This window comes from Physella acuta, unplaced genomic scaffold (assembly GCF_028476545.2).
Source record: "Physella acuta isolate Inbredline_101_S28 unplaced genomic scaffold, ASM2847654v3 ptg001465l, whole genome shotgun sequence".
NCBI classification, from domain to species: Eukaryota; Metazoa; Mollusca; class Gastropoda; family Physidae; genus Physella; species Physella acuta.
Genome location: NW_026732980.1, coordinates 312,701 through 338,829, shown reverse-complemented (window position 1 = coordinate 338,829; position 26,129 = coordinate 312,701). Strand labels below are relative to the sequence as shown.

The 26,129-nt window shown below is 33.6% G+C and overlaps 1 protein-coding gene across 1 annotated transcript; it reads left to right on the top strand.

Moving 5' to 3' along the window:
* The first annotated feature begins 2,899 nt into the window (after nucleotides 1–2,899).
* LOC131928128 (zinc finger protein 345) lies at nucleotides 2,900–24,392 on the top strand. Its single transcript, XM_059284065.1, has 2 exons — nucleotides 2,900–2,949; nucleotides 22,076–24,392. The coding sequence occupies exon 2, from the start codon at nucleotides 22,100–22,102 to the stop codon at nucleotides 23,963–23,965; it is 1,866 nt and encodes a 621-aa protein (XP_059140048.1). The 5' UTR covers nucleotides 2,900–2,949; nucleotides 22,076–22,099; the 3' UTR covers nucleotides 23,966–24,392.
* Nucleotides 24,393–26,129: the final 1,737 nt, after the last annotated feature.

Here is a 26,129-nt window from a genome sequence, read left to right as displayed (position 1 = left end):
TTAATTTCAGTTTGGAGAAACTTCTTTCGGCGCTTGCCACTGTGACTGGAACTGTTAGCAAGATTTTGTAGGCGATCGCCTTATTGGGAAATGAATCCCCGAATACTCCAAATGTACTGAAGGTACTGTTTGGCTGACTTAATACCTTCGGGCAAAATTTCTCGAAACATTGTGAGCTCTGTACACAAATCTGCCTCGTTTAAGTCACGTGAGCTCACCGATCGCAACGCTATATCAAGATTCATGCAACTTTTTAACAAATCCTCATTATTTAATTTTCTCATTGTGTTTATGTTGTAGGGAAACCCAAAGAGTGAATCGTATTGTCGTAGCTGTTCAAATCGAGTGTTCATGCCAATAATTGCTTGATCCATTATACACAAGAAATACTCTGTTCTAAACTCATCTTCACCCGATAACGTGCTTTCATCTGGTACTCTCAACAGTGGCATTCAAAGTGTGTGGATGCCGGGGAAAATAGCAAAACATTCATAGATTTCGGAATAAGCTCGAATCGTGAAAACACTGTTTACGGCTATAGATATCCAAATGAAATGACTCACAAATGTAATCACGAACGCTCAGTAGGGTGGAACACTTGGGTGGGTGGCAGTTGCTGGGGTGAAGGATAACTGTGCATTTAAATCTATGGGATGCCAAACCCTAAAAAAAATCAGTTCGGGTACTACCTTACTGGATCTCTGACCGCAGCCATTCAAGAGAAGGTGCGTGTTTATAGAGCGTCCGCGTATTACATTACAGATTAAGACCGCGTTCTCACAAGAGAAGGTCCGTGTCTATAATTAGAAAGTTAACCATGTGACAGACAGCTTCATGTTATTTATGACTTTCGCGATGGCATGCTCGGACTGCCGGTAATTTAGACGTTTTAGAAATCAGGAGAACTTTACCATAAAACGGTCTTGGCCCGATTTATCAAACAGTATAGACTTTATAATTTGTTTAGTGTGCCTACACTATTTTAAAACAAGAATCACTATGGCCTTAACTATTATACTGAATATTCCTACACAGAGGCGTAGCGAGGGGGGTCGGGGGTGCGGATCGCACCGGGTGACACCATTTAGGGTGGTGACACCAAGGCAAAAAATAGCAAAATATATAGAGAAAAACTTGAGGGGGTGTAAATCGAAAGTTTGAGGTAGGGGGGGGGGGGTGCAAATCGAAAGTTTGAGGAGGGGGGGGGGGGTGCAAATCGAAAGTTTGAAAGTTTTTTTTCCCGGGAAGGGTCGCTACGCCTCTGGGGGGGGGGGGGTCGACACCATTAAGTGCCGCACATGGTGACACCCGACCTCGCTATGCTACTGTCCCTACAATTAATTAAAATAAACATGTGCTTAATCACTTTACGAATACCGTTAAAGTTTACCAAAATGAAAATGGACATAATTACTGTATAAATGCCCTTCAAAAATCTAAAAATAAATACAAGTATAATGTATTTAAAGATGACCTGACAATATATAAAATAAACATGAACATAATTACTGTATGGATGCCTATCAAACGTATCAAGGTGAATATGCATAATTACACAAAAGATGCCCATACAGTGTATAAATTATGATTTTAGGGATAAATGCTCTGGATTTCCGGGGCATGTCCCCATCCGCTCTCCCCCCCCTCCTCCTCTGCAAGCCATCATCAGGTCACTGACTGTTTACTACAGGCACCCCCGCCTGCTCACTAAAAAAAAAACGTCTTCAACGGTCCGCAAACAATAGGGTATCTTTTTACCTTTTTCCCGATTTTACCTCCCATGTCAGGTCGGGGGCTAATTCGCGACCGCCATCTCCAGTCACCTCAGGACAATAGCGAGTCGACAGTGCCAGCGATGTGTGACACTAATGTCTTTCTTTAGTCCCAGTCCATGTAAAGGATAACTCACTAACATCAGCCTTGGTCTCAGTTTTAACATCCAACAATTTCGGCCATTTAGTTGGGTTTTTTTTTTAATTTAATTCAGCAAAGATTATTTAAGTTTACAAACTAATTCAGGCAACAATGGCGTTGCTGAAGCGCGGGGCCCCTTCAAGCGCGGGGCCTGGGGCGACCGCCCCGTTTGCCACCCCCTAACGCCGGCTCTGAATATGACGGAGGTTGGGGTTTAATGTCATAAGTTACGATAGAATCACTAATTGATGAAAAGAAAAGCCTGAAATGAAAATAGTGAACATTCAAACAATAAGAAATAACTCAAACTATATAATATAGATCTAGTATTAGTAAGATCAAATAAACATTAGTAAAAAAAAAACGTGATTTAATACATGGATACAAGTTGTTGCATCTCACAATGCTTCTAGAATTAATAAAGTTGTTTGTTAGGAAATTCAGCTTTTAAAGAGCAGAATTAAAAAAAAAATTCGTTGTAAAAAGGACTATACAACAAGCCAATCATATTTATTATTTAAACACAGTTTCATACGAATAGAAATGAAACGCAAGCTACTCTAAATAACATTTTCTTAAGATGGCTGCTGTTTTTAATAGCACATTTACTATCTCGAACAGGGTTGATAAAAATTAATTTCAGGATATTTAAATTGATTTAACCATAAGTGGTGATCTATTATTCAATTATTTATAATATTTTATCAAAATATACAAAAATATACTCATATTTATTTAATGACATATTCATTAATTCACTCTCTCCTACATTACTAGTTTTGGCCGAATTTACGACGCTAAACTAAGATTTTACCAAACTTTTTATAATAGAACAGAATCTCGAAAAAAAAAAAAGAATTGCACACCAAGTGAACGTAAAAAAAAATTTGCACAATAGTGTGGGATATTTTTAGTACTTTATAAATTCACATGCGTTGTTTGGAAATAGAATCTAGTGTAAATGACTACTTCCGGTCGACGGAAATTACTCAAAATTTGATAGAAGGCAGAAAATTAGAACTTTTACTTACATGTGTCTGTGAAATTTCATTTATCTATCTGAAATAGTACTCAAGTTATAGATCTAGATCTAGAAAAAGTTCCTATTTCGTTTATCGGAAATCGGCCAAAAGTTGATAGATCTACGGATCTACGATTTTGAATTACTTAGAGTAGTCTAGATCTAGATCTAGATTAGGGAGGCTCACTAACTTAAAAGCGTCCTTGGTTGCTAACCAGAACATGGCGTAAGGATCGGACCATGACTTCCGGCGAGTTTTTCGACTTAGTTCCAGAGACCTTCTTAGAATTACTTTTAAAAATGTTTATCACGAGTAAAATGGCGGGTTTTCACGTTATAAAAACATGCTATAGGTGGCAAGGCTAAATATGCCAGAAAAGCATTTTCAAAAATTGCTTTGGGGGATGTTGGCTAAATTTAAAGTCGGTGTCATTCAAAATAATATAACTTTTTAAATATAGATTTCCATATCACAAAATTGATTTCCACAGTAAAGCATTATTAGTTTTATCATTCTATGAAAAAATAAATCAAATATCTTCAACCGTTTTTTTATAAGATCGACCGAGAAATGACAACCAAATTTTTTTTATTTTTTTTGACCACGTGACCGCTATTTGAATGGATACGTTTACCTGGCATGGTTTTTTTTTTTGCTCTTTTGTACAATAAAAAATGTCATAAAATTAAAGAAATAAAAGAATTCAAAAATCACTTCTGTCTTGTCTTTTTTTTAATTCTTTTCTGATGACATTCTCTTAAATTTTTTTCCTCTAAAAATATTACCCGACGATAGACGGGCCAATTCTACTTTTAGGAACTCTCTTGTGAAAAAAAATTAGATCTATTTCACGGTCACTTAAAAAGTTAAACCTTTCAACTTTTAACCAGGTTGTCATGGATGATCCGTCATATCATAGCTGTGAGTGACAAATAAATTTAAAATTCAATAATTTAGTCTAAACTCGCTACAACCCCCAAATTTAGTGCCTAGAGGATAAAGTATGGACGTTTTTTATTCAGTTGTCATGTTTAAATTGAGAATTAAGTAGATTTCACAAATAGTAAGAAAAACTAATCTAGATCTATATGAAATTTCATCAACCTAGCTGTAACGGTACTTATTCTTAAGTTACATGGTAATTTTTAAATTATTTGAATTTATTAGGCCTACTACTGATTAGATCTAAATCTAGATCTAAATCTAATCTAGATTAGTAAATTAGTTACCTGATTAGTAGATAGGTCTAGATTCTAGATCTAGGTACGTACTAGATCTAGAATCTAGATCTATAGTCTATATCAGTCAATATCAGTATATCTAGATCTAAATCTAGATCTGATCTAAATCTAGATCTACGTAAATTCGCCCTCGTCTAGATTTCTAGAATCTAGATCTAGAATCTAGTAATGTGAAAAACAGGTGACTCATTACATTTTAATACTATTAATAGGCCTAATTATTTCACATTTTTAGGATTTATCCAATTTATGTTTTGAAATTTACAAAAATGTTTCAAAGTTTCATTTATGTAGATAGATCTAGAGTAACTTTACCAGCCCCGGACACCCTTAGCCTGAAACTGAGACTCCTTTCCGGTTCGAGACACCTAATTTCATTACTATTTGACATAGAATGAAAACCAAAGCATAGAAATACTCTCCATCCAAAGAAGAATAAAAATATGTATTCCCTTTTTTTCCATTCGCAATATAACTTTTAAATATATGCCCCCGAAACAGACGACCCAGTCGTCCTGGACCCGACTAAAATTTTCCCAGTTTTGCCTCCAAACGACTGGTCTTTCCTCCATCCGACTAAGTCATATTTTGCTGTTTTTTTCAGCTCAGTTGAATAAATAATCTTGTACTATTAATATTTTAAGTGTTTAGTTTTGTGTTTCAGTGTGTATTTGATTTTAAATGCCAAAAATAATATAATTTATAACAATGGGAAAAAAATAGTAGGGGAGAGAACTCTTCCCAATAAAATGCTTGTGTTATGGTTTACTATGGGTATCGTTTCCAGGGAAAACACGTAAATTTTCATCCTCCTTACGACTACCCCCAAAAAAATGTATTTAGTAAAGAAAATAGCATTTTCTATAAATATATATGTTCTGTAGCCTATCCCATTCAATTTCAGTTCATTTTTTCTGAAAAAAAATAAACATTGTTTTAAAAAGACGCTAAGTCGGGAGGAGGCTTTGCTTGTCCCGGCAACATAAAAATGGCCGCCTACATGACGGGTTGCTTTTAATTGCTCATATCCCACTGTGGGTAATTCAATGGATTAAAGTTTGATATAAATGGACATATTTGCTACCAATTATAATGTTTCTGTATAAAACATTCAAATAACAGTGCAATTAGTTTTCAAAGTGAGAGTTACGGAGTTGTTCGTTTCTGTAATAGATTATGAATACAACGGAGACAGAAGCCATTAGCATGTAGTCATCTTTATTTGTTAATCGGAAGCGAGAGAGGGCGGAAGAGGAAGAACAATATTATAAATATAACTAATACAAGAAGAGTGAGTTCCCTTGACCTCACAATTATCTCACTATATTACATCCCTTTACCCTTAGTAAACACAACACATCTCTCAATAGAACAATTTACAGTATCCTAAAATCACCAAGTATATTGTAACATGAACATTATGGTAGATTACATCCTTACAAACAATGCACAATATGTTACAACATAATTAAAATACAAAACAATGATGTCAAAGTCCTTTTGACCCTTAAAATCATAGGTCTAACTTATTTGGGACTTTGATTGTCCTGCTTGACCTTCTCAGTGGCTTTTGATTTGGTGACTCAAGATTCTGACCATCTGGATTCTCTATCTCAGGAAATCTAGGATCTAAATCATTAATTCCAGAATTTACATTTTCTGACTCTAGACCACTTGGTTCACTCATATCAATAGAACTTGGTTGTGGAACAAACTGAGTTGGTGTGAACTGGTCAGATTTGGTGGGATTGACAGATTCACACTTATTATCTGCACAAGTTATTTTTAACTGGTCTGCATGTCTACGGACAATAAGTCTATCATTTGTTTTTACTTTATAAGACACAGGTCCTGTACATTGAACAATTTGACCTGGCATCCATTTTTCCCTTCTCCCATAATTTCTTAGATACACATTATCATTAAATCCAAATTCTTTTTCAATGGATGTTTGTCATGATTTAATGGAACTATTTTTGAATTGGCATCTGAAAATATTTATTCTGCTATTATTCAGATCCTTAACTGACATAGATTTCTTTGATTGATCAATTTCCTCAGGTAATCTGATAGTGCTTTTTGATAACCAAAAATACTGTTTAAAAGTACTATCCTGGACCATATCAATTTGCAACTGTGATCCAGTATTTGAAGTGGTGTATTAAATGGCAAAAATCTTTTTTCTTTTGATGTTACCCTTTTAGTTTCTGTAAGTGCTAATGATGTTAGCAAAGTTGTTTGATGATCACATTCCTTCTTACTAATGTATTCTCTTTTAAAGCATTTGAAATTGCCATATCACCATAATCATTTATTAAGTTATAAATACTTTGTTTGGGTAACTCTGACTGATAATGGACTGCATCTTCTCCATCTTTTAGACTTAATTCCATTTTTCTTATTTTATATGGCCTTAAGTCATCATTCACTGACTCTTTAGGCCAACCATTCTTACAGTACTCATATACTTTTATTAAGCACTCATCTTTTTGTGTTTCTCTTTTTACATCATTCACATTTATATTGGAGTTATCCATGATAGTGAAAAGAACAAATACATCTTCTGGTACATAACTAAGGCTTTGGTTTTTTAAAGGTAATCTACTAAGACTATCTGCACTATTCTCAGATCCAGGTTTGTGTTTCAATTCATAATTGTATGCTGTTAGTGTGATAGCCCATCTTTGAATTCTTGGTGAGGCATGCTCAGGTAGGGGTTTGTTTTCTCCAAATAAACCTAGCAATGGTTTATGATCTGTAAAGATGGTGAACTTCCTACCAAACAGAAACTTATGAAATTTCTTAACACCAAAAATGATGCCTAAGCCTTCCCTATCTAACTGAGAATAATTTTTCTCAGGTTGAGGTCTGATGCCTTGCTTGCTTAAAATATAACCAAGAAAACTAATTTCTGTCAGCATGAATTGACATTTATCTTTGTTTATCTTTAAACCTTTTTCACCAACTATTTTCAAGACTTTATCAAGTGTTTTAAGATGTTCAGTGTCATTCTTACCAGTTATGTACACATTGTCAAAGTAAACACAAACATTTGGAATGTCCTTAAAAATACTGTCCATGACAGTTTGGAAAATTCCAGGGCTAGATGATATACCAAAACACAATCTTTCATATTGGTAGAGTCCTTTATGTGTGTTTATTGTCGTATAGACTTTTGAATCTGGATGCAGTTCTAGTTGAGTGTAAGCATGACTAAAGTCTAATTCAGTGAATTTGTCTCCTCCTGCCAAATTCAAAGAAATTTCCTCAATGTTAGGAATAGGATACCTATTTAGCTCTATTTGCTTATTCAGTGTAGCTTTATAGTCTCCACAAATTCTTACAGAACCGTCCTTCTTTAACACTGGAACAATGGGCGTTGCCCAATCGGAATAGTCTACCTTCTTTATGATGCCATTAGATTCCAATCTACTTAGCTCATTTTCAATTTTATTCCTCATTGCATAAGGTGGAACTCTAGCTTTGCAGTATCTTGGATTTGTGTCTTTAATGCTTATCTTCACTGTTCTATCATTTAGTAATCCTGGATTACTAAAAACACATTTATTTTCAGATATAACTTTATCTATTGAAGTAAGACTAGATTCTCTTGCATTGATCAATGAACATATACTCTCCCAATTTAACTTAAGATCAACTAACCAGTTCCTACCTAGTAATGGTGGTCCATTTCCTTCAACCACAAGTAGAGGAAGTTTAACACTTTGACCATTATGACTTACATGAACCATACACTCTCCTATCACCGGAACATTGTCACCCATGTATGTTGTTAGACACTTGTGACATGGTTGTAGAGGCACTGATCCTCCTGTGACAGCGTCAAAGTCCTTCTTTGTGATGACTGTTAGAGATGCTCCAGTGTCCAGTTGGAAGCTGATGCTCTTACCGTTGATATAAACTGATACATTGATGGGAGCATGACTTATTGATTTCACAGAGAACAGGTTGAAATCCGGCTGCGAATCAGTTTGAGCATTTTCACTGGTAGAGTGGTTCATTGGTTGGGTTAGGTAGTCTTGGTGAGAGTTAACATAGTGCTGCCTTTGGTTGCGGTACTGTCTTGACTGGCTAGATTTAGCTACAGACGAAGACTTTGCAAAGCAGGCCTTGGCAATGTGACCTTGCTTACTGCACTTATAACAAGTTGCTAACTTGAACTTGCATCGATGAGATGCATGGGGACCTTTGCATCGATGACATTTTTGATAATTATTACTAGATTTAGATCTAGGATTTGAACGTGCAGGCTGTTTAGCATAAGTTGAAATGCTCTGATGGGGTTGGTGTTTGTTGACTAACCTGCTGTTAACTGCATGGATCCCTGAGGGTGCTAGAGATCTCGCCGCCTCGGATGACTGCTGGAATGAAGTTGCAAGTTGTATTGCTTTTTCCAATGTGAGATCTGACTCGAGCAGCAACTTTCTTTGAACATCAGGACTGTTTACACCTGTCACAAACTTTTCACATAGTCTGTCAGACAGCGTGTCTCCGAATTCACAAAATTCACTTAAATGACGTAAAGCAGCAACATATTCTGATATTGACTCGTTTGGTTGACGAGTCCTACCGTCAAATCTAGCTCTACATAGAAACTTTGATGGTACAGGCGCATGGTGGTCTGTCAGCAGTTTGCTCAGCTCGTTAAAGCTCTTGGTAGTTAGACTAGCTGGTGCGCATAAGTCCTTTAGTAGCCTAAATTGTTGAGGCCCTATTACTGTTAACAAAACAGCTCTCTTTTTGGCTTCTATCGTCACGTTGTTTGCTTCAAGGTAAAAGCTTAACCTATCCAGATAATCATGGATGGTTTCATCATTCGAATCAAATTCATTTATTTGGCCATACAGCGCCATTATTCTAGAAATACTTAGGCAATATGCTCTAGCAAACCTCTTTTTGAATAAGTAGGTGCTCTTTCTAGTGGATTATTTATCCTCGTCGCCAATGTAATAGATTATGAATACAACGGAGACAGAAGCCATTAGCATGTAGTCATCTTTATTTGTTAATCGGAAGCGAGAGAGGGCGGAAGAGGAAGAACAATATTATAAATATAACTAATACAAGAAGAGTGAGTTCCCTTGACCTCACAATTATCTCACTATATTACAGTTTCAAGGCACGTAGTCGGGCCAGGTAGAGTTACTCTAGATTCTATCTCAATCTGTTTTTTAAACAATTGAAATTCAGTAGTAATAAATGAAGACTAGATCTAGCTAATAGTAGCTATGTTTTCATCAGATGCAATCATGCTCATTGACATTTACTATAGCTTAGCAGCCATCTATCTTGTTTAAGTTCTTTTTTTTTCGGTAAATTTATAGTGGGAGATTCAGGGGAAGCCACTCTATTTTACAAATGGCTTCTGTTTACATAGCAAATCTTGCTCGCAAACACTGCTGTTTAAAGATAATTTCTGGCCTATAGGCTATTGATATATATGTAGGCCTATATAGTATATATATTGTCTTATTGAGCCATTGATTTTGGTTTATTATTCAGTATCTATAATATTTGACACAAATAGCCTATATCACAATATAGATCTAGGACCTACTTATACTTGTATTAAAGCCTTGACAATGGGGTAAGTTTTTCGTTTAGTCGTACAGTAATAGTTTAATAAAACTTGTAACAACATGTATTCTTTGTTGTTGTGGGTTAGCTTTCATACAGGAACACGAGCAACAGTGGCAACTTGAAATGACAACTTTATTTACACTATGTACAGATAAATCCGTGGTACATCCATATTTGAAGATCAACTGATATAGGTACAAATAATAATCACGACTCCAAGTCATGGAGACATCTTACATTCACTGCCATCGTTCCAGTCCCAAGTCCTAGCACACAACACCCGTTCACCTTTCGCTCTCCCTTTTATTCACCACTTTCTCTCCCCTTACGTCAATGAGCGATCTCACCCAAAACACGGAAAAACACATGACGATCGCTCAGACAGTCCTTCCGCTAGCCAGGTACTCTTCATTCATGCAAAACACAATATAATAAAGATACATAATAATACAGTCTGTGACACGTCCCCCCTTCGAATAAAATTTTGTGTAACAAAATTTATAAATACAATATTAGTAGGGCAGGATCATGTGACAGACAACAAAAAATTGTGTACAATTCAAAGTAGAGTAAAATATATTCATTTTAGACTAAGCACTTGTAGTCATAAATTTATAGTGCATACAAATACAACAGTATGTAGTGACTATATCAGTGATAATTAAAATATGTCAGTGTTTTGAACAAAAACTTTAAATGTACAAGCATTGTATGTAATATTTAATGCATCAATATACATTCACATAGGAGAAAAAAAAACATTTCAATTACCCAGTAACTGTAGTATAAACAAGACAAATGAGTTTAATAAATTACCAAACTAGTCTGGTACATGACCTTATTACCAAACATAATACATAGTTGAAATTATCAAAGACTTAATTCAACTCATAATTTAAATAACTATATCGTATGTGGTAAAAAAAACTTCCTTATCATCAAGGTATGTTATTACCACGCATGAGTAATATACTTTGTTGTCTCCCCTATTTGACCCATTTCAGTCATATCTAGGTCACAACACAACCACATTCCTGCCTTCCACAGGTAATGACTAATACACAATTCAATTCATCATTGAGACTTCCGTCTTATTGTTATGCTGAGTAAATAGTCTCTAACATTTACTTTATACATTATTCTCTGTTAATTAATAGTATAGAATAGGTTTAACATAATACAGTTTACATTCTTTAGATATAGTACACAATTTATGTTTACTCAAACACATTATTTGATATTTATATATTACAGTTACAGACTGTATAATATTAATAAACTGTCAATTGATAATTTAATCTTAGCATCCTTGTTTAACTCTATAGCATGAGTAATCGTTCTCGTGCAGTTGACGATGACCTGTATGCCATCTCTCCCTCAAATTGTAGCTTTTAGCTGTGCTACCATAATCATTTCCTAGATTTCGTGTCACTTGTGTTACTTCATTTGTTTTAATATTCTCCTCTGGTTTCTGAACGTCGGTAGTTATCTTGCTTTGTGTACGTTCGTTTGGTTCATCAATCAATTTAATATAAATATTATGGCATTGCTTTGGCCTCTCATAATATGTGTTGCGTCGGTAACTTCCATTAGTATACCTATTCACACTTTTGTTATTCTGATTTGAACTTGATACATTATTCCTTAAATTACTGTATTTCTCACATGACTTTCTGTGTACATAATTGTTTCTTCTCTGATTTGCCAACCTATGCCAACATTGATTTTGGTAATGACCTGTTTTTCCGCAGTAAAAACATCTAGATTTTGGCTTCTTATAAACATGGTTACTGTATTCATAGTTTGCTAAATTTCTTTTTCTTTCATTCTGTGCATTAATGACATTAATGACATTCTTATTAACATGTTGACTGTATCCATAGTTTGATAGGTTTCTTTTACTGTCAGTTTGTAATTTATTGACATTGTAGTTTGTAGATATTGTTTCATCTTTCTTAACTTCCTTGTGCTTCTTTATTGATTCTAGTTCACACATAAATTTCTGGGTTAATTTCTCCATTTCTTTGTTAAATTTATTCTTGAGTTCTAGTATATCTTCTTTATAGTTTGACTCCAATTTTTTAAGTAACTCCTCAATAGGTACATTCTCTTCATTGTGGCTTATTAAGTTCACTGATTCATTAATCATCATTAGTTTATCATGATCCCTGCCATTCTCCGATGGACTTATTAAATCATCACTGCCATTCACTGATGGGCTTATTAAATCATTTTGACTGCCATTCACTGATGGACTTATTTCTTGTTTACTACCATTATCTGATGGACTTATTTCTTGTTGACTGCCATTCTCTGATGGACTTACGATACAACTTTCAATAATATTCTCGTGTACCTGCGTTTGAGTCAATAAAGAGTCAATCTTAAGATATTCTAATGTATCTGTCACCTTTAAATCATTATTAAGTTCAACCTCTGTTTTTTCCTTGGGTTTCAATTCTTCCTGGACTATGTTACTTAGTTCTTCATTCCAAAGGTTGCCAATATTTACTTCTTCAAGTTCTGCTTTAAATTCTGTCTGTTCACTTTCTAATTTTGGTTCATTTGTGTCTGTTATAGCTTTCATTTCTAATAGTTCTTGTTTATATGCTAGTTCATGTAGGCCAACTTGTTTTTCCAAAGTTTCAGCCCTTTTATCTGCTCTTTGTTTTCTGTTTCTTTTTTTTCGCTTTCCTTTTAGTTGTACAGTCTCTTCTACTTTATCTCCATCTGACATTTCTTCTTCTTTTTGCATGTCTGTAATAGCTCTTGATCTATTACGCTCTATTTCTATCTCATCATCTAATTCTCTAATTACTTTTCCATGAGCTAGTCGGGGTCGTCCTGTTTCTTCGTCCCATGCTTCTAATGCTTTTTCTATGTCTCTGTCAAATCGAGTGTTTGCCCAGGCTATCTGCTTCTTCATCTTCTTAATGCCTTGCGCCCTCGCTAGTGCTAGATATTCTTCAAAGCATAACATTTTGATATATTTTCTATGACATAAAATATAAATTCATTAGTTGACAATAGATAAATGTTAATTAATTTACAATACCCTTTCTTGGTTTCTGGCTTGTTTTAGTTGATTACAGACATCTGGTAATCCAAGAAAAGTTCATAGTACATATATACGTCCAAAAATAGTTTACTTTGTTGATTCCAAAAAGTTGAAAAAAATTCAAAATAGTTCTAGTAGCCTGTTACAGAGTAGAAATTTGTCCAGTTTTAGATAAGACATCTTTAGGAACAGTTTACAATTAATAAACTAGATCTGCTCAATCCAAACAGTAGAAAAACTTGAACAGCTAATCCATATAGAAAAAACTTGAACAGCTGAATCCAAACAGTAGAAAAGAAACACTAAGACTTGATCGGCTAAATCCAAACAGAAAAAACACACAGACGATATTTACTCGACATTGGTGAGACAATATCGAAATAAGGTGATAAAAATTATCACGTTGATGACTTGACTTGAACAAAACGTCTGACTTGACTACAGCAACCCTTCTGACTTGAGTGTAGATAGATGACTTTCAAGAACTTGACGTACTTGGTAAACAGTGGAAGACCACAGACTGTAATATCTCCATTTCTGACATATGTAGCACCAATTCTTCAACCACTTGTGACATCATAAGTAACAGTAATACAATGTAGCAACATCACTTTATTGCCTCCACTTCTGACACCATATGTAACAACATGTATTCTTTGTTGTTGTGGGTTAGCTTTCATACAGGAACACGAGCAACAGTGGCAACTTGAAATGACAACTTTATTTACACTATGTACAGATAAATCCGTGGTACATCCATATTTGAAGATCAACTGATATAGGTACAAATAATAATCACGACTCCAAGTCATGGAGACATCTTACATTCACTGCCATCGTTCCAGTCCCAAGTCCTAGCACACAACACCCGTTCACCTTTCGCTCTCCCTTTTATTCACCACTTTCTCTCCCCTTACGTCAATGAGCGATCTCACCCAAAACACGGAAAAACACATGACGATCGCTCAGACAGTCCTTCCGCTAGCCAGGTACTCTTCATTCATGCAAAACACAATATAATAAAGATACATAATAATACAGTCTGTGACACGTCCCCCCTTCGAATAAAATTTTGTGTAACAAAATTTATAAATACAATATTAGTAGGGCAGGATCATGTGACAGACAACAAAAAATTGTGTACAATTCAAAGTAGAGTAAAATATATTCATTTTAGACTAAGCACTTGTAGTCATAAATTTATAGTGCATACAAATACAACAGTATGTAGTGACTATATCAGTGATAATTAAAATATGTCAGTGTTTTGAACAAAAACTTTAAATGTACAAGCATTGTATGTAATATTTAATGCATCAATATACATTCACATAGGAGAAAAAAAAACATTTCAATTACCCAGTAACTGTAGTATAAACAAGACAAATGAGTTTAATAAATTACCAAACTAGTCTGGTACATGACCTTATTACCAAACATAATACATAGTTGAAATTATCAAAGACTTAATTCAACTCATAATTTAAATAACTATATCGTATGTGGTAAAAAAAACTTCCTTATCATCAAGGTATGTTATTACCACGCATGAGTAATATACTTTGTTGTCTCCCCTATTTGACCCATTTCAGTCATATCTAGGTCACAACACAACCACATTCCTGCCTTCCACAGGTAATGACTAATACACAATTCAATTCATCATTGAGACTTCCGTCTTATTGTTATGCTGAGTAAATAGTCTCTAACATTTACTTTATACATTATTCTCTGTTAATTAATAGTATAGAATAGGTTTAACATAATACAGTTTACATTCTTTAGATATAGTACACAATTTATGTTTACTCAAACACATTATTTGATATTTATATATTACAGTTACAGACTGTATAATATTAATAAACTGTCAATTGATAATTTAATCTTAGCATCCTTGTTTAACTCTATAGCATGAGTAATCGTTCTCGTGCAGTTGACGATGACCTGTATGCCATCTCTCCCTCAAATTGTAGCTTTTAGCTGTGCTACCATAATCATTTCCTAGATTTCGTGTCACTTGTGTTACTTCATTTGTTTTAATATTCTCCTCTGGTTTCTGAACGTCGGTAGTTATCTTGCTTTGTGTACGTTCGTTTGGTTCATCAATCAATTTAATATAAATATTATGGCATTGCTTTGGCCTCTCATAATATGTGTTGCGTCGGTAACTTCCATTAGTATACCTATTCACACTTTTGTTATTCTGATTTGAACTTGATACATTATTCCTTAAATTACTGTATTTCTCACATGACTTTCTGTGTACATAATTGTTTCTTCTCTGATTTGCCAACCTATGCCAACATTGATTTTGGTAATGACCTGTTTTTCCGCAGTAAAAACATCTAGATTTTGGCTTCTTATAAACATGGTGACTGTATTCATAGTTTGCTAAATTTCTTTTTCTTTCATTCTGTGCATTAATGACATTAATGACATTCTTATTAACATGTTGACTGTATCCATAGTTTGATAGGTTTCTTTTACTGTCAGTTTGTAATTTATTGACATTGTAGTTTGTAGATATTGTTTCATCTTTCTTAACTTCCTTGTGCTTCTTTATTGATTCTAGTTCACACATAAATTTCTGGGTTAATTTCTCCATTTCTTTGTTAAATTTATTCTTGAGTTCTAGTATATCTTCTTTATAGTTTGACTCCAATTTTTTAAGTAACTCCTCAATAGGTACATTCTCTTCATTGTGGCTTATTAAGTTCACTGATTCATTAATCATCATTAGTTTATCATGATCCCTGCCATTCTCCGATGGACTTATTAAATCATCACTGCCATTCACTGATGGGCTTATTAAATCATTTTGACTGCCATTCACTGATGGACTTATTTCTTGTTTACTACCATTATCTGATGGACTTATTTCTTGTTGACTGCCATTCTCTGATGGACTTACGATACAACTTTCAATAATATTCTCGTGTACCTGCGTTTGAGTCAATAAAGAGTCAATCTTAAGATATTCTAATGTATCTGTCACCTTTAAATCATTATTAAGTTCAACCTCTGTTTTTTCCTTGGGTTTCAATTCTTCCTGGACTATGTTACTTAGTTCTTCATTCCAAAGGTTGCCAATATTTACTTCTTCAAGTTCTGCTTTAAATTCTGTCTGTTCACTTTCTAATTTTGGTTCATTTGTGTCTGTTATAGCTTTCATTTCTAATAGTTCTTGTTTATATGCTAGTTCATGTAGGCCAACTTGTTTTTCCAAAGTTTCAGCCCTTTTATCTGCTCTTTGTTTTCTGTTTCTTTTTTTTCGCTTTCCTTTTAGTTGTACAGTCTCTTCTACTTTATCTCCATCTGACATTTCTTCTTCTTTTTGCATGTCTGTAATAGCTCTTGATCTATTACGCTCTATTTCTATCTCATCATCTAATTCTCTAATTACTTTTCCATGAGCTAGTCGGGGTCGTCCTGTTTCTTCGTCCCATGCTTCTAATGCTTTTTCTATGTCTCTGTCAAATCGAGTGTTTGCCCAGGCTATCTGCTTCTTCATCTTCTTAATGCCTTGCGCCCTCGCTAGTGCTAGATATTCTTCAAAGCATAACATTTTGATATATTTTCTATGACATAAAATATAAATTCATTAGTTGACAATAGATAAATGTTAATTAATTTACAATACCCTTTCTTGGTTTCTGGCTTGTTTTAGTTGATTACAGACATCTGGTAATCCAAGAAAAGTTCATAGTACATATATACGTCCAAAAATAGTTTACTTTGTTGATTCCAAAAAGTTGAAAAAAATTCAAAATAGTTCTAGTAGCCTGTTACAGAGTAGAAATTTGTCCAGTTTTAGATAAGACATCTTTAGGAACAGTTTACAATTAATAAACTAGATCTGCTCAATCCAAACAGTAGAAAAACTTGAACAGCTAATCCATATAGAAAAAACTTGAACAGCTGAATCCAAACAGTAGAAAAGAAACACTAAGACTTGATCGGCTAAATCCAAACAGAAAAAACACACAGACGATATTTACTCGACATTGGTGAGACAATATCGAAATAAGGTGATAAAAATTATCACGTTGATGACTTGACTTGAACAAAACGTCTGACTTGACTACAGCAACCCTTCTGACTTGAGTGTAGATAGATGACTTTCAAGAACTTGACGTACTTGGTAAACAGTGGAAGACCACAGACTGTAATATCTCCATTTCTGACATATGTAGCACCAATTCTTCAACCACTTGTGACATCATAAGTAACAGTAATACAATGTAGCAACATCACTTTATTGCCTCCACTTCTGACACCATATGTAACAACATGTATTCTTTGTTGTTGTGGGTTAGCTTTCATACAGGAACACGAGCAACAGTGGCAACTTGAAATGACAACTTTATTTACACTATGTACAGATAAATCCGTGGTACATCCATATTTGAAGATCAACTGATATAGGTACAAATAATAATCACGACTCCAAGTCATGGAGACATCTTACATTCACTGCCATCGTTCCAGTCCCAAGTCCTAGCACACAACACCCGTTCACCTTTCGCTCTCCCTTTTATTCACCACTTTCTCTCCCCTTACGTCAATGAGCGATCTCACCCAAAACACGGAAAAACACATGACGATCGCTCAGACAGTCCTTCCGCTAGCCAGGTACTCTTCATTCATGCAAAACACAATATAATAAAGATACATAATAATACAGTCTGTGACAAAACTCTTACTATTTTATTAATAAAACATGCAACCTCCTAAAATTCCAGGAGGTTCTGGAAAATTTATGAAATTTAAAAAATTGTGAAAACCTCCTGGAATTCTCATGTAATTTTTTTTAAAAGGTGTCTAAATGGTGTCTAAAAATGGACACCAGCGAGTTGACGAAATTCCTTCCATAATGTTGTTGACATGGAATAAAAACGTGCTTTTTCGATTTAGACCGTAAAAAAAAAAATATAAAAACTTAAGCCTAAAATTAATTTAGAAATTTTATATTTTTAGAATAAATGCTATAAAAGTTGCAGACCCAGAGAACTTGAAAATAATTTGTTGAGTTTAAGGCTACATTTCTATTTATTTTCATCAAGCCTAAGTTATAACCGGAGGTTTCACTTTCACAAGACAAATATTGATTGGCTGAACAGTAACTTAGTGATCGATAACTTTTTGTTTACAAAACTTTGCAGATCAAGTTTTTAAATAACAATGCAAATTTAAACCCCATGACCTAGTTTTCTGTTTAGCTTACAATGTGTACAATATAACTTATGGCGGCCTATCGAATAGCAGGATGCCATTGTTTATGTCGCCATTGCACGTGAAAACCAAATTGTTTTTGCTTTTTTTAAATTTTTATTTAGTTACCGAAAATATTAAAAACATCAGATACACCCAATCTTTAGTAAAGTCCAAAAAAAACCAGACAAGCAGGATTTTATAACCATATTAATTGTAACTAAGCCGTGCATAGTTTTTAAATTAATTTATGGACCTCTCAAATACCTTTGAGACTTTTCTCGCTGGCGTCCATTAGTGAACAGTGAAAATCCAACCTCTATTTTCGTTTTTGTTCAGTCAATCAGCAAGTTGTAGACTATGGGCGAGCTGAAGCAATATGTATATTAAAAAAACGTGTTCTTGATCTAAAGCAAAAGGTTTACAAATAATAATATGAAATATGCAAATTTCAAATATCTTCATGATCAGCGTGATCGCCGCACCCGTTTTCTTTTTAAAAAAAGTTTTGACAAGTGGAGGGTTCACTGTGTGTTCAGTTATAACAACAGCCCTTTAGCAAACATAGCTTGGACTAGGCCTGTTGCTATTCAAGATGATGTCACAGCCTATCTTAAATAGCATTTTTATTCCTGCTGTGGTGTGCGCTCTAGGGCCTACTATATTCTGACCTGAAATGAACTCACTGTGATCTTTCTACCATTTCTTCTTTGGGAGGGAGAGGGAGGGATTCCGGCAACAAACTGTAATAGTAGTCTACTACTACTATTAGGCAATAAGCATTAATATTGATGTGGCTTGGTTATCATCAAGGTGGAGATTTTTGGCTCCAATGTTTTTTCAAGTAATTCCAAAACCCCTTTTAAAATATTTTGTAGATCCCTACTAATTTAAGCTTATCGGGTCTAGGTCAATAACATTTTCCATCACATGAACTAATACTTTCAGGCTTAGTTTAAAAAAAAAAAATTATATTATATCTATCTTTAAGAAGCTAAGACATTATCTTTAGAATGATAAAGTGGGCAACTCGATCATTACATTTGCATTAACTAAATGCTCCAAAAATTTCCCCTATTTTGTTATATTGTAAAATCTGTGTAAGGGAAACACTATTTGTAATTAGAAAAGGCTTTCATTGTTATTTTGGAGTAACAGATACCTCTTTTATTTAAGATATTAGCTATATTAAACTATGCTATGAATGTTTACAATAATGGCGTAAGGCTGCTTTAATAGCAGAAAAAAAGAACACATTTACTGCGCTTAATCAAATTAATGTACATGTGGCTAAACAATAGAGATTTCTTAATTTTTAAAAAATGTCCTAGAATTTATTTAAAACTGAAAAACTCATGGAATTTATTTTTAGCTTTGGAGCATGAACCCTGAATAGTAGACCTACTTGTATAGTGTAATGAGCCACTGAAACGTACCAACTTATACTTTCACTTTCAAAGAATTTTCAACTTAGCGCTAAAGGCAAATTTAAAGCTCCAATGTTTTTTCAAGTGATTCCAAAACACCTTTGAAAACATTTAGTAGACCCCTTCTAGTTTATAAGCTTATTGAGTCTAGGTCTATAACATTTTCCATCACATGAACTAATATTTTCAGGCTTAATGTCAAAATGTTGATACTATGTCCATCTTTAGGAAGCTAAGACATTATCATTAGATTGATAACCTATTGGGTAACTCAATCATTACAATTACATTAGCTAAATGTTAAATTTTTTTTCCTTTCTTGTTATACTAGCAAATTTAAAGCAGCACTTTCACAATACATATATGTTTGACTCATCATTATAGAAGACAGGATATTATGAACAAGAATATAGGTATAATTTTATTCATATATATGATTATAATGTCAGCTACTTTTTTGTTTGCTGTAGCTTGTTGATTATACCATACTAACCATGGGTACCTGTTTACTAGCATTATAGGCCTATATATTTTTACTGTTATACTAATTTTGAAAAAATAGATTATAAAAAAAATTTATTGGTCAAGACAACATGTGCATTACTAAACATTGAACGATATTAGTGACAAAGCAAAGAAATAGCTAAAAATCCAACACATTTAAAATAACATATGCTACCAATACCTATTAGAAAAATTAAAACCAAATTATATACATTATTATTTAACACAACACCAAATTGTTTTTCCAAGCTTTTATTTAATTTGTTTCCTCTGTCAATAGTTGTCAGTCTGTCTAGATCGAAAAGCCTGAGCAAAATTGCAGGCACTTCTACCTGACAGACACTGTTATAGTTGGTACGTGGGTCAAGACATCAAGATAATGCAACATGACATTAAATTTGACTTAATTGGATGCCTAATTAATTTTTTATGAATTAATTAAAATTTTGACAAAATTAGTAGGCAGTCCTATCCAACTATTCCACACGCGTCATCACGTTCAATAGATGAGCAATGGTTTTTTAGTCATGTAACTCTATTGTAAATAAAAACATGTTAAGTACCAAAAAAAGAATTTCACAAAAAACGTTTAATAACAAGCTTTTATGTAATAATGCACTAAAATGGAGAAAATAAATTACACACTACTATTTAAATAACTATAAAGAAAATCTTGGGTCTCTTCCTAAATATTAGTAAAGGTATCCAATATATACTAAAGTGACCCACGCTTTTCTTTATAGTTATTTATATAGTAGTGTATAATTTATTTTCTCCTTTTTATTGCATTTATACATTAAAGCTTGTTATTTCAAACCTTTTTATGAATTTTTTTTCAGTACTTAAAATTTTTGAAATTTACAATAGTTGCATGACTTAAAACCATTGCGCATCTAATGAACGTGATGTTGCATGTTTAATAGTGCAGAATAGTTTGATGAGACAGTCTACTAATTTGGACAACATTTTAATTAATTCATTAAAAATGTATTAGGCATCCAATTAAGTCAATTTAATGTCATGTTGCATGCTGCTTAGTCTTCATGTCTTGACCCAACGTCGAAACAAATCTGTTAGTTAAAAGTGTCCAAAATTTTGCTCGGGTGTTTAAATCTAGACATACAGAGGACTGACAACTGATGACAGAGGAAGGGAGTTAAATAAAAGCTTGTAAAAATAGTTTATGGTCAAAACATGTGCATTATTAGTCAACACAACACCATATTAAATGCACACACTGATTAAAAGACTTAAATGATTCTGTTATAAACATGGCTGTTTAATGGTCATTGTGTTATTTTTTAAAGTAATTTGTATTCGTTTGACAGAGAAAATTGTATACATTTCATAGTGTACATCTTGATAGGTTGATTTATAGAATCTAGATCTGAATCAAATTTGAATGAAATAGTTCATTTCTTCGTTTTGTATAATTAGAAGATGACACCATTAGTGTTGTGTTCTTTCCGTAGTTTAAAGCAGATAATGTCCACTAGCCTGCCTTGCACTAACTGTAAACAAATTAATAAATCTATATACTTACTTACACAAAACTTTTATGCATGCACATATCTTTGTACCCTGCCATACAAATAAAATAGAGTTGAAAGTTTTTACATTTTTTTAACTTTGGGAACTTTTGATTATTTTAAAATCTTGAAGCCGCCATTCAATAGGAATCCCATTCATAACAATTGATTTGGTTCAAATTTTTTAACTCTCCCTGGCTAACAGGGCTTGAATTTAAGTGAGAGAGAACAAAAACTTAAAGTCCTATTGTGTACAAATATTGTCACAAAACAAAAAAAAATTCAGTGCAAATTAGTGCCAAGCTGCCTGAAGAAATCAAGTGTTTATTAAGCTGTTTATGACAAATTTACAGCTGTAACTAAAATTGATTTTCAAACTTTTATTAAATATTTTGATAAGATTTTGGTTTTTGTTATTGTTAATATTTTAGTATTTCTATTTTTAAAAATAATTTAAAGAAACAGATAGCTCAAGATATTAAACTGCAGTCCTGATGGCTTTGTTATTAATAAAATGTCTTGGCTATATCACCAGTTTAACATTTATATTTTTTTAAATCATCAGTTCATATCTAAGAAGCTGTCCAGCATGGAGGTGGAAACAGATGTGTTAGCTGTAGTTTCATCTACTGTAGATGTACAGTCAAATGAATTGACAGAGTTTTCATCTTCTGAAGACATAAAAGCAGAATTATCAACATTTTTTAATTTCCAGGATGTTAAACCTGACATAACATTTAAAACCCCCAAAGATGTAAAACCTGATGTTACACCAGAAATGTCTTCTTCTGAAGACATAAAAGCAGGATTGTCAACATTGTTTTATTTCCAGGATATTAAACCTGACATAACATTTAAAGCCCCCAAAGATGTAAAACCTGATGTTACACCAGAATTTTCTTCTTCTGATGACATAAAACCAGAATTATCATTGTTTAATTTCCAGGATATGAAACCTAATAAGTCATTTAATACTTCCCAATATTTTAAACCTGATATTACATTTTCAATTGAGAAAATTATTGAGAAACCCGCTGCATTAGCAGTATTTTCAGCATCTGAAAATTTAAAACCAGAATTATCAACTACTGAAAATTTAAAACAAGATTTCGTAACAGAATTTTTATTTTTTGAGGATAAACAACAACATGGACTTGAAGAAAATCTTCAGTTTTCTAGGGACAAAAAAAATAAATTTGTTTATTGTCATCAAATACTTTCTCATAGTTCTAATATTAATATTCATGAAAATGTTCATTCTGCAGATAAGCCATATGAATGTGATGTTTGTCATAAAAGGTATTCTCAAAGTTCTCATTTAAAAACACATAAAAAAGTTCATTCAGGAGAAAGGCCTCATGAATGTGATGTTTGTCATAAAAACTTTAGTGCAAAGAAGGGTCTATTACGACATAAAATTATTCATTCTGGAGATAAACCATATGAATGTGATGTTTGCTTTAAAAGATTTACAGATAGTTCTAATTTAAGAACACATAAAAAGGTTCATTCAGGAGAAAGGCCTCATGAATGTGATGTTTGTCATAAAAACTTTGTGGATATGAAGGATCTATTACGACATAAAATTGTTCATTCTGAAGATAAGCAATATGAATGTGATGTTTGCCATAAAAGGTTTTCTCAAAGTTGTAATTTAAGTCAACACAAAAAAGCTCATTCAGGAGATAGACAACATGAATGTGATGTTTGTCATAAAAAGTTTACTCACAGCTCAAATTTAAGGACACATAAAAAGGTTCATTCAGGAGATAGGCCACATGATTGTGATGTTTGTCATAAAAATTTTAAGCATAAGAAGGGTCTATTAAGACATAAAATTATTCATTCTGGAGATAAACCATATGAATGTGACGTTTGTCTTAATAGATTTAAAGATTGTTCTAATTTAAGAGCACATAAAAAGGTTCATTCAGGAGAAAGGCCTCATGAATGTGATGTTTGTCATAAAAACTTTAGTTCTAAGAAGGGTCTATTACGACATAAATTTATTCATTCCGAAGATAAACCATATGAATGTGATGTTTGTCTGAAAAGATTTACAAATAGTTTTTATTTAGGAAAACATAAAAAGGTTCATCCTGGAGAAATGCCTCATGAATGTGATGTTTGTCATAAAAACTTTGTGGATATGAAGGATCTATTACAACATAAAATTGTTCATTCTGAAGATAAGCAATATGAATGTGATGTTTGCCATAAAAGGTTTTCTCAAAGTTCTTATTTAAATCAACATAAACAAGCTCATTCAGGAGATAGACAACATGAATGTGATGTTTGTCATAAAAAGTTTACTCACAGCTCAAATTTAAGTACACATAAAAAGGTTCATTCAGGAGAAAGGCCACATGAATGTGATGTTTGTCATAAAAGGTTTTCTCAAAGTTCTCATTTAAGAACACATAAAAAGGTTCATTCAGGAGAAAGGCCACATTAATGTGATGTTTGTCATAAAAGGTTTTCTCAAAGTTCTCATTTAAGTACACATAAAAAGGTTCATTCAGGAGAAAGGCCACTTGAATGTGATGTTTGTCATAAAAACTTTAAGTATAAGAAGGGTCTATTACGACATAAAATTATTCATTCCAGAGATAAACCATATGAATGATATGTTTGTCTTAAAAGATTTACAGATAGTTCTAATTTAAGAGCACATAAAAGGGTTTATTGAGGAGAAAAGCCATATGAGTAAAATGTTTGACATCCAAGGTTTTCTCAAATTTCTTGTTTATCTTCACACAAAAAAAATTATTAAAGAGACAAGCCCTTTGAATTTTTATTTGTCACAAAAAGTTTACTCAGAAGAATAATTTGTTATGACATAAGTGTTCTAAGAGATCGTTTATAAATGACGTCACACACGTATGGGGGGGAGTAGGGGATCTGTAATTTTGTGAGGGTGTGTGATGAGGGGGGGGGGGGGCGGTTAAGATGGTGCGACATCTCACTTTGCATTACAAAAAACATGTTAGAAAACGAAATGTAGACGTTATTTCGCGTTTTTAGAAAACTGAAACTGTTTTAATAAATTGTAATAGGAATTAATTAAAATACTCTATTTTGACAGTTCAGACAAGATTTTGGAAAAATATTGATGTTTAAAAAAAATTCAACTGCTATTTTGAGGGGTGGGGGGTTGTAGGCTGAGGTGTGGCTTTTTTGTGACGATTTGCTTTAAACAGTGGCTTATCTAGGGTGGGGAAGCATTTTAGGACACCGACGCCTTTTTTTTTTTTAAAATAGAAAATTGATTATATCAGGCAAAAATAGTGATGAATGACTAAAATAATGAAAATAAAATAAATGCAGCTATTTTGTGTTCAGCGTTTGTCAGAATATAGAGACAGTATTATGATCTTCCTGAATAATTAACAGGTATTTCACAGTTTACACAATTTTACACCTCTCTACTTTGTCATATACGGAACATAAAGGATTACTAGAATCTTGCAAACTAGATATTAAGATTAAGTTAAGACGACTTTTGCTTGTTTAGGAGCCCACAAAATGTACGTTTGTTGTATTGGTAAAACTACTATTCTGTACTATCCTGTATTTTACAAATAATTAAAAAGAATATAATAACAATAAATTCAGTTTTATGTACGTTAACTTCTTTTTGTTTTATAAAATTTTATAGTACAAGTGCATTATTTAAATTCTCTCCCTTCAGTGTCTATTGGTACTTTACTACAAATAGCCCTCAGAAGGCTATTCGTACTTCGCTATTTTTAGCCGACCAATCAAATTTATTTTTAAATTCATTGTCCTGCGCATGCATGCATAGTAAGATTTAGGGTTAGGTTTAGTAAGATCTAAAAAAAAAAATCAGTTCTAGATCTATACAGCATGTAAAAGATGAAAAAGGGAATTCAAGAATCACAGAAAAAATGCCGCGCACTGATTGGTCAGAGTACGAATAGCCTTCATAGGGCTATTTGTAGTTAAGTACGAATAGCCGCAGCCTTTACAAAAAGCCTTTAGGAAAAGTAATTGAGACCATCCCAATTTCCGATAGAAGCACATCGGCGCTTTGGGGTCCCTTTTAAGTTCCTTACTCAGAAAAATTAACAAATGACGTCATTTAGGGGTGAAGTTCTGGCTTTTTGTGAGTCGTCAAAAAAGCAAGACGTCATTTATGGATGTCCCTTGCCTTAAATCAGAAGGTTTTCTTCCGCGTGAACTGGGCACATACAGCTGTACATGTGAACACCGTGTGTCTGTCTTTTATGAATGACTACACCCTTCATACTATCGCAATGAAAATTTGGGAAGTTTTTGAGTACACGCAAGCAAAGGTTTCTGTCATAGGCCTAACATTTGTTTAAAAATATTGAAGTGACGGCTTCCTAAGAAAACGTACAGTTGAGAGCCCCGAGATCCCCAGTGGCTATCTTAGCATCCGGGGTTCGCTTATTGGGAGTGCTGTGCAGGGAGATAGATGTACTACTTGAATCATCCGTCTCGCTGCGTTACGCGCCTCCGCCGAAAGCCGTGTCACCAGAAACGCGCGATGCCCCTGACACCATAGCCGTCGCCGAGTTGTCTTTCATCAGCGTAAACCGGGGCGTTTCTGCGGTAGTGTTGATAGACTAGCGCCC